Here is a 9,909-nt window from a genome sequence, read left to right as displayed (position 1 = left end):
GGTGGGTCCGGATTTCGACGGAAAAGTAGTCGAATCGACAGGGGTGAATCAGGGGACCACAAAACTGTTTTTGGTTTTGTCAGAAACAACCTCTGTACACAGAAACTTGAGTTTTAGTAAGAGCTAGTGTCTCTTTCAACGGGGGAGGATAGAAATCAACAGGGAAGAACCACAGCACCACAAAAACCATAAAAAACCGCCCCCTTGGGTGCACAGCAAAGGAAGCTTCTCATAGAGTCAGTACAGAGAAACATTGGACCAGCGTTGGTTATTGTCATGTCAACTAACTCACCTGTTATGTTGGGTAGAATGACTCCAGACTTCTTTGCTCATGTCATGAACATTTCCAGTCGGTGTGTTCCTGCAACCAAATACAACGGTACATTTAGCACTCTTTTTTAAAACCTTTCTCTCATTTATTACTCAACAATCATTAACTATTAATTACAGATAATTTACTCATAGCACACACATTTAAATGCCTCTCCCCGTTCACTGAATGACTATGGTCTTTCAAACAACCACTTTGGCACTGGACTCAAGCATTAAGCATAAAGTGTACGTAACATGAAGTAATACATTTTTTCTGTTCGACAAGAATAATACAGAGTAAAATATATTATATATGATACTATGATAGTACACTCGAGTTCACCTATTTGTAAATGATCAACAACAGTATATAACATTCTGCATGGAATAGAGGAGTGTTCAACACCTTTTTAACAAATCTCACAGTGAGCCAAGTTTACATAACGGGCATAATTTACTCTGCTCGAAAAATTACTTACAACTTGTGTGTTTAAAACGGAGCCACTGCAGCACTAACCTCCTCGATAACCGGAACAGAAAAATTCAACATTCCGGACCGTAAACAATCAAGCACTATACCTTGCGATTAATATCGAAAAGCGGCGCTATCCACCATAAAGTTCTGATCAAAGTCCTATGACGATACTTTAAATGGGTACGTATTATTAAGCAGGAAGACGCCGACTTTTACTGTTTGTTTACGTTTTCACCCTAAAGGCGCGGGGAATGCGGGGTGGGAGGGGAGGAGAGGGGTAGGAGGGAAGTAGGGAGCCTGGAGGGAAGTGCTGGGGGGGTAGGCAATACGTGCGTGTGGCTCGTGGCCCCCGCGACCCCTTGCGTGTGTATGAAGGCGAGATGAGTTAATCCTGGACCTCTGTTTACAGTGTGGTGTCCACAGACTTAATTTTGGCCGAAAACATGTATTCTATAGTCGGTTCGGATTAAGACAAAACTGCCCGCGAGAAGGAATCGTGCTGCTAGGTTTGGACCGTAATAGAATAATAAATAAACTGACCAATTGTTGGAGAGTCGGAACGATGCATGTACTGTATTGTAGTTTTCTCTCTTAATCTATTAAAGCAAAGATTTATTAAATTACGCTGTCGTAAAATCGCGGCAGATTAGCTAGGTTTGTTAATTTCCTCATAAACAGAGAATGAAAATAAGTTATACTTATCGTAGGGTTCTGACCCTTTTTCAAACCACGTGCAAGTTCAGAACTACAGCAAATCCTGTTTTGAGTGTAGTAATTTTAACTCGGAACCCTACACCATGTAGGCTTGTTCAACTTTTACATGGAATCCGATGGTCCCTTCGAAAATGAAAAGTAGGTGCTTGCCTACATAAATCACCAGAAAGACTAGAATGATGCGCAGCGTCATCTCCTATTGATAGCCATGCAGAAATTGTAGGGAAGAAATTGATCACTTTGAAGTGATACTGTGGTTTCCAATCACAAGCTAGGGTCAATCTTTGGGGATCTGAGGTTACTTCATAAGACATACACTTGGGCTTCAACTTTTATTTATTTACTATGCAGGGAATTTTTACAGTAAGGATTTTTACCCTCTATGAGTTCGGTGCATACTTTAATTTATTCTTGTAACGTTTTGGATGAATTCCATATGCTTTCAGTCTTTCATCAGATAACTCCACTTGCTTCTTTTCCATTTTCCCTTCTTTACTATCCATGCGCCACTTTCTGATTTGTTTAGATTTTCGAACTTCATCAGCATTGTGCTTTTTCTTTTTATTACTAACATGCTGAAGATCTTCATTAGTATCAGAATGTTTCCGTTTGCCTTTTTTCTTTCCATTTTCCTCAGGGACTATTAATGTCTGGGCTTTATCTGAATTAGTAATGGCTTGATCTAATTCGGAATGTTCTTTCTTTGTTTTCTTTTTCTTCTCTTTCTTTTCTTTATTCGAAGTACCAGCCATTGGGTCAACTGAGGTCGGATCAGTCAATGTATCATCTTGCACTTTTTCTGATTTAACAGATTTATCTTTCTTCTTTTTCTTCTTTTTGCCAGGAGTGGGAGAAGAGTCTGTTTGATCATTGTTTTGAACCTTAGCATCAATTTTGAAATCTTCACTTCTTAAAATCTTTGTTTCTGAAGCTTGGGTTTGTAGTTCATCTTCTCCAGCATTTGAAGTCATGTGTAAGGTAGCTGTCTCATTTAGTTCATTCTTCATTTTCTTCTTTTTCTTTTTCTTCTTGCTCTCCTCAGGTTGTGTGTTGTCTTCAATCCTACATACACAAAAAAATATGATTAAATCAATGTAAAAGCACGCAAAACATCCTAACTAACAAGCACACCTAAGGATGCTAAAACCTACTCATTTCTGTAAAGGCTAGGCAAAATTTTCCTCTTTAATTCTTCATCTTGAGCCTTTTGCCCATAAACCTTAGCTTCATACTTTTCAACACTATCTGGACGAATTGAATAGGTCTTTTTTAAAGATGCCCACTGATTTAGTTCTTTGTCGTCTGCTAGCAGAATCTGGAGAGGATATCATCATTAATATGAGTTAATATGAAAATAAGACTATTAGAAATACAGCATTGATGTTGATATACCTCCTCTATTGTCAAACCAAAGCTGTTCGGAGCAACAGTTTTGTATTTAAATCGGCATGGTATGTCACCAATTAGATCCTCATAATCCATTCCATAGTATTCATCTACATATTGTTCAAAGGTCTTATCATTAGGATCAAAGACTGGTTTCTCCTTCCGCACCAGCCTGCCAAATCGTGATTGCCTTTTTAATTTGCGTTTTTCCCTAGCTGACCGATGACCAGCAGCTTTCTCTTCTTTTCGTAGAGCTTCTGTAGCTGGATCATAGTCACAATCCATCTAAAACAGAAATTAAAGTAGATTAGGAAAATGTTTAAGGAGCTCTACCTGAAAGTTGGATTGAACTTAAAAGTGGACTCTTACATTGAATTCTTCGTCTTCACAAAATGGACCTTCATCTGCATCCCCTGTTGCATCTGCCAGTGCAGGATCAACATTTTTTTCTGTACCATCCCACTCGTCCCAATTATCTGTCAAATTAATGTTATTACCAAAGACAGAATTATATTTTTAGGCTTGTTCAAATGAGAGAGTTGTTACTTACAATTGTCATCATCAATGAGTTCCTCCTCCAGGGGAGGTAAATTCAATCCTTCCTCATCCTCTGCATCCTCTGCACCTTCATAATAATCATCATTAAAAAGTTCTCTCATCTTTTTGTCATGTGCTTCAGGGTCAAACTCTTCTTCCAGCTCTTCAGGCTGAAACAGAACTTTAGATTAAGTAAAAAGAAAAAAAAGTAAAATATGATAAGGATAAGGATTAGCAACTTACCTCCAACCCTAACTCATTATTGCCTGTAATTGATTTGATTTTCTCAATCTTTTTAAGGATTTCTTTTCTCTTTAGAGCTTTTAAAACTTTAAGCTCCTCTTTCTTCTTCTGCTTCTCCTCCTCTTTGCGCTGTTTTACAGCATCTCGTTTTTCTTTCCTCCTGGTATCTTTTTGGCGAAGCGACTGTTCCATTGTTCGAGGATACCTTTTCAACTAACAGAAACAATAGAGTTACTATTTCATGCAACAATATTTTATGAAATAGTGTCAAAATGTGGGTACAAAACCTAATAGGCCATCTTAAACAGAAAAATAATTACATAAAAAAAGAGAGGACAGAACAACAAACAAGTTTGTACTTACAAACTCTCTATCTGGTTCCTCATATCTAAAATTATACTTCCTCTCAAACTGATTCATGTATTCTTCCTGATAATCTTCGTCTGTTACATTTCCATCATCGAGGGTTCCATCGTTTTCGAGGTACCTTAATGATAAAATATTGAAACACAAATAAAATGAGCACTTAAATTCTGAGAAAAGTATATGCCACATCTTGGTTCCCATGTTACCTTTTATTTAAAATGTAATCACGTAGGAATTTTTCCCCATCATCCAGTTTAGGGTCATTCCACATGTTTTGCAAAGGCTTTAGTGACTCTTCAGTTTCTTTATCAGAAAGTTCTTTTCTTTCACCTTTCAGCCATTCGATGTAGTCCTCTTCCTCCCTTTCCTGGAAACATCAAGATATGTTAATTTTTTGATTTACACATCTCTTAAAATTTTTGAATACACCATAAAGGAAGTACAGTATTTTCATATGTGGAAGAAATAGTATAGCAGCACCTTTTCTTCCTTAGATTTCTCTTTCTTTGTAAGGAGAACTCCTTCATCGTCGCTGCTATCATCCTGCAGTGCTTTTCTGAAACTATCTTTCAACTGCTTTTGTTCCTCTACATATGAAGGGCTCTGATCTCTTTTCTCACTCTGTTCAATGTCACTGTCTAAAATAGAAATTAACTAAATAGCACACAACAACAGGGCAAAAAAAGAAAATGTAACAAATTCATTAAAAAAAAAAAAAAAAAGGTTATCAATATAAAGGTAGGAGCATTACCATCATCACTAAGTTTACCACCCTTTTCTGTTATGAGTTTTCTTTCATAGTCTCGAAGAAAAACAGGTTTATTCTTTTCTTCCTTTCTTTTACGCATTCTCTCCACAGGATCCAAATTGCCATTCTCTTTTTCATTCTTAAAAAAAGTTACGCTGGGATTGTAAATTTTTGGATTCTTGGTTTTTAAGCTTGATATAACTTCAAAGAAGTCTTTACTTAGTACTTGCTTAAGCTCCTAAAAACATGAAATAAAATTGAAGTGATTACAAATAAAGAAGTGAAGGGTAAAAATTGTAGTAACCAATGATAATGATACCTCCGGATCTTCATCATCATCTGAAGAGGAGCTTGATGCAGATTCATCAGCATTGCCATACTTGTCCTCGACTGAAAACGTAGAATGAGAAATCAAATACACGCCGCCAAGATAAAGAAGGAATGCAGCATCGTTTCAAAGATGGTGTATAGACGAAACTTTAATGAAAACATTAGGACAAAATGAAGATGTGGAGCATGCTATTGAGAGGTTATAACAGTAAGTCTGGCAAAGTTACCACAGTACGGCAAATTTCACATACGTTTTCTTTTGATTTCAGCTTCTCTCCATTCCTCGTAGCGGTGGGCATAATCCTTGTTAATTGTTAAGCTCAAATCTGTATCATCTTCGTCAGAATTTTCGTCAAACAGGTTGCGTTTACCAGACATGTCGCAGGGTTGAGCTCTAAAATGTGGCTATACCGAGTAGAGCAGACGTCTTTAGGGAAGGCATTATTCACACGAACTCATTCGATTGGCTTCCAGAAGTACATGGAAAGTCCAAACAAAACTTAATTTTTGGGAATATTTGCATTTTATATATTCTAACTTATGTGGCTGTGCTATTATATGCTAATATAAAATATAAATTGATTTTTGTGAGGCTTTAAAGTTAATTTGTATCATCTTGGTTAAAAATTTAAAGTTCTGTCACAGTTTTAGAAATTAACTTGAACATAATAAGCAACGTGCCCCTGGTAAACAAACAGTAGCCCCGATAACCTGAATCAGGAACATGACCCACGTAATGAAGTGTATGTTAGGCTCATGTCCATTTCACAACTGTACTTAACTTGCAACCGAGCCGTCTCACCTGTTCCGACTCTTTTTCTGCTCAGAGAGAAGTTTTGTTTAAGCGACCATGTCTTATCTTGTGTCATTACAATGTGTCCCAAAGCTATCCAAAGTATTGCTGTTCCTAGTGCTCTTCACCTCATTTTTGTGTGGAACAGCGTTTTCGGGTGATTCATCAGCAAATAGTAACATTAGGTTGAATTCTTCTCAGTCTGCCAATCAGAGTGGTTCAAATGTGGTGAATTCAAGTTTTCAAAAATCTGTAGTATCCCAGTCCTTGTCAAGTCAAACCAACTCCAGTTTGGAGCTTCCTAAACAGTTAACCAATTCTAATAGTGACCCATCTAAGTCTGATTGTAAAACGGAGCCCTGCCCATCTGCTGGTGTGAAACAGAATGATTCTAAGTCATTAAAAAATACTACAAATCAAGAATCAACAAATCCGGAAGAGGGTTCAGTTGGCCCTAATGATCCAAGCGCAGACAAGAAACTAAATCCAGAGGCTTTGATGAGAGGATTTTACGTTTTTGTTGGACTAAGCGCAATAGTCATGGCATATATTGCTTGGAAAAGGTAATTAAATTTCTGAAATATTATTTGCATTTACAATAAGTTTTGTGTTAGTATTTATCAATTTAATGATATTTTTACAGTTTTGGAAAAAGACCAGCACAGGTTCACAGGTACGGTGTCATAGCTAATCGAGAAGATTTGGAAATGGCACCTCTTGATTCTGATGAAGGGGATGATGATGACACAACCCATTTTGACCTCAGCAAGCATAGACTGACTTGAGTAAAGGTTGTGGGGCTCTGACTGTTCAAAATTATGTGTTGTATTGTGGTAAGAGTCAATATTAACTAGAGGACACACTCCTGTTGGAAACTTGTTGCTATTCACATTCTCCCAAAAGTTAGCTTACTCTTAAAATGCTTCTAATAATGAGACTGCTGTTTATGTTCCATATGTGAAGTTCCAAATTTACGTCTGTAAATGACTAATTTAATGTGAGCCAGATGTCCTGAATGGGTCTTAGTCTACAGCTATGTACCTGACACTATAGATTGATAAAGATGCTGGTTGCAGCTCAAAACTTGTGATTATTACCTAAGACTTCTAAGCTTGTTTAAGTTTGTTTCTTACAATGTTTATTTTTATGTAATTTTTATGTATTTGCCGTGAGCCAGAAGATGCCTTTTAATATGACGTGGTCCCGTAATCATGTTGTGAAGATTTGTCTCTTAAAGAGTATAGTAGTGTTCCCACTTAAAGATATGCTAAAAATTGTTACTGTAATTTTGAGCCTACATGTTGCATATGAGGGACCAGAATGAATGCAGTAACCTCTTGTTGTGGGCTTCATGTGATAATTTAGAAAAACTGAACCGACAGATTAGGTTCCAATCAAAAATCATAAAACTACAGGCTAATTTTAAGGGGTAGTTGCACTAATCCAGACATTTTCTCAAGGCAATACGAATCTTATTGTATCAAAAGGTGTGGTGTCACATTGACCCACAGTTTCATGCCAGAGTTCCAGTTGGTAGTTTCCCTCAGTGTGCAAGCTCAGAAAACAGATTTTTTTAGAAATTTGTCAAATTGACGTTACATTCAGATGTTCAATTTCACCAAGACAAATCACAGGTTATTTCTGTGATGTGACTTTGGTATAAATAAATTAGGCATTTTTCAGCATATTTAAAATTAATAACTTTCATAAATATTAATGCCAAATTCGAGGTTTTAGAATTCAAAACTTACAGCAAAATTTTCAAAAATATTAGAAAAATGAGTTTAAGTTTGCTTTTTAATTCGGGAAGCACATTTCAGCCTATACTGTAAAACCTGGACGAGAGTTGCTTGAGACTGAGGTTTAAGCCTATTAAACCCAGGTATTCTTTATAACAAGATACTTTGTTATAAAAATTTTGGTTGGTTCCCTAGAAAACTCACTACCGGTATGTAAGGAGATATTCTTACTATCCAGGTTTGTCTCTCAGGAACCATTGCACCTGGAAGGCTTCGGTGATTTAAGCTCAATAGGCAAAGTAGCCATTAGGCAAAACCAGAAAATTTTCGTCTAGGTTGGTCACTGTGACACTAACCCGTGTGTAGATAAAAACTCAAATGGATTATTGTTTATCGGTTTAACAGCAAGAAGATCAGTCATTCAAGATTTTGCCTGCATCAAGTACACAGCTTGTGGAATTGAATTTCTACCTCTTAACATTGTATGCCTCAAAATGCATGAGGATACAAGCAGTGTACTTATTGGATGGAAAGAATGCTTAATAAACTTCTAATTAAACTGAAATTTCTATTGCATTTTTTTCATGTCTAGGAGCTGACTTAACTCAACCAATTTGCAATGATTTGGCTGCATGTACACAAGTAGTAGAGATAAGTGGAAATTACATCAGAATGATAAAATATTTACACAATTCTCATGTTCAAAGTCACAGCATTCATTTTGAGACTAAAACTTGATGGTAATCCTGCATATTTTTTTTTTACTGTCTTGCAGGCTGATAGAAATCATTTTTGTGTCAATAGGCATGACATCAGTAGACAAATCACATTGACCAACATTACAAATGCTTGGGTATCTGCTACTTGGGTTAAAAAACTATGAATACCTACTGTGAATGTCTCCTAAATATTTCATGCAATAGGGGGAATTACATTCTATCTTTCTTGTAAGTAAGCTTTTCATTACCTACACATTATGTGCATTACATTTTGTACTATTTTGAAGTTTACAGTTGCCTAGATCAGAATCAGAACTACACATGATATAATGTTGACATACGAGCTCTATGCAATTATGGTTTTGAATTAGTACTTTGTCTACAACATAGGACGCTAAACAGGCATTTCATGATAACAATTAATTTATATGTTAAAGTTAAGGCTGGCTAAGTCTTTAATTAATGCCATATAAAATAGAAATGCAGAATGGAGTTCACTTGTAAATGCCTCACCAGTTCTTAAAACAAGACAAAAATCTTTCCGTTAATACTAACACACATGGAATATCCATACACGATACAATCACAAGTAAATCACAATTTCAGAGGCAGTATGCTGTTACTCTACAACACTGGTTAAGACTAGTGGCTCACACTCATTGAGTATACATCTATTCACAGCAGGGACTTTGAAATCTACTTTAAAAATGGACAATATAATATGAATAGGAAAACTGAAACATCAATGACTGACAGGCCCCACAAAAAAATATTAGTTCATTTAACCTAAAACAGGCACTTATATGAGTGTTCTTCAAACAGTATCTATAATACTGTACAAGCAATAGAAAAAAAAAACTAATCATGACAGGATATCCCAGAAGTAAAATAAGACATGTGGAATGACAAAAATACATTTATGAATTAACATATTTTCAAACTGAACAAGCAATTAATATACTGTGAAAACAATAATAATTAAAAACAGAGATACCATAGTCAAAACGTCTAGATAGTTAATTAGAATTGTATCCTTTTTAGTAGCCCAAACTCTAGTCATCACAATAAAATCTATGCTGCTAATAGCCAACCCTGAACCAAGGCTGTGCAAAAGATCTTCATTATACCATTCTCTATATGATGTGGCCGCTTCCATGGGCTGATATTTCTAGCCTTGAGAAGTTGTGTCTGTGCGAAAGAAAAAATTACTTAGTTGAGGGAACAAAACATAAAAATGGCTGTTAATATTAATCAGTTAAATAATTAGGCATAGACGCCCGCCTGACCCGGCCGGAAATGTGTATATTAGCATAATGCTGGTCATAAGCTAAGAGGTGACACCAAGAGATGGTTTAATGGTTTGATGAGGTTCAAGGGCTATTTTCAATTTGCAGAGCAACTGGATTAAGTAAAGAGTAGATCCTACCTAAGATTTTAAGGTTTATGAGAACTTGTATAACTGTTATTGAGTGTGACATGATCCATAGGTTAAAATATACTGATTATGAAAATACTAGAAAATAATTATTTGAACATAAGATTGATAC

The 9,909-nt window shown here is 36.1% G+C and overlaps 3 protein-coding genes across 3 annotated transcripts in view; 1 reads left to right on the top strand and 2 right to left on the bottom strand.

Annotated features, from left to right (window-relative positions):
- Nucleotides 1-1,819: 1,819 nt before the first annotated feature.
- LOC113207027 (protein KRI1 homolog) lies at nt 1,820-5,625 on the bottom strand. The gene is made up of 12 exons (XM_026423380.2): nt 5,363-5,625; nt 5,101-5,171; nt 4,785-5,019; nt 4,514-4,671; nt 4,240-4,400; nt 4,031-4,154; nt 3,668-3,880; nt 3,438-3,594; nt 3,257-3,363; nt 2,894-3,172; nt 2,653-2,816; nt 1,820-2,563 (listed from the first exon to the last, which is right to left on the bottom strand). The coding sequence occupies exons 1-12, from the start codon at nt 5,487-5,489 to the stop codon at nt 1,882-1,884; spliced, it is 2,478 nt and encodes an 825-aa protein (XP_026279165.1). The 5' UTR covers nt 5,490-5,625; the 3' UTR covers nt 1,820-1,881.
- Nucleotides 5,626-5,806: 181 nt separating this feature from the next.
- Nucleotides 5,807-8,208, top strand: LOC113207030 (membrane protein FAM174A). The gene is made up of 2 exons (XM_026423382.2): nt 5,807-6,467; nt 6,548-8,208. The coding sequence occupies exons 1-2, from the start codon at nt 5,962-5,964 to the stop codon at nt 6,687-6,689; spliced, it is 648 nt and encodes a 215-aa protein (XP_026279167.1). The 5' UTR covers nt 5,807-5,961; the 3' UTR covers nt 6,690-8,208.
- The window catches only part of LOC113207031 (guanylate kinase), a 27,406-nt gene continuing 25,688 nt past the window's right edge, over nt 8,192-9,909 (bottom strand). Inside the window, exon 5 of the mRNA XM_026423383.2 lies at nt 8,192-9,550. Coding sequence (XP_026279168.1) covers nt 9,531-9,550 — 20 coding nt within the window. The 3' untranslated portion in view covers nt 8,192-9,530. The remainder of the gene's footprint in view (nt 9,551-9,909) is intronic.

Source organism: Frankliniella occidentalis, unplaced genomic scaffold (genome assembly GCF_000697945.3).
Source record: "Frankliniella occidentalis isolate FOCC.00 unplaced genomic scaffold, Focc_3.1 Scaffold382, whole genome shotgun sequence".
Taxonomy (NCBI): Eukaryota; Metazoa; Arthropoda; class Insecta; order Thysanoptera; family Thripidae; genus Frankliniella; species Frankliniella occidentalis.
This window is presented reverse-complemented; position numbering and strand designations above follow the sequence as displayed.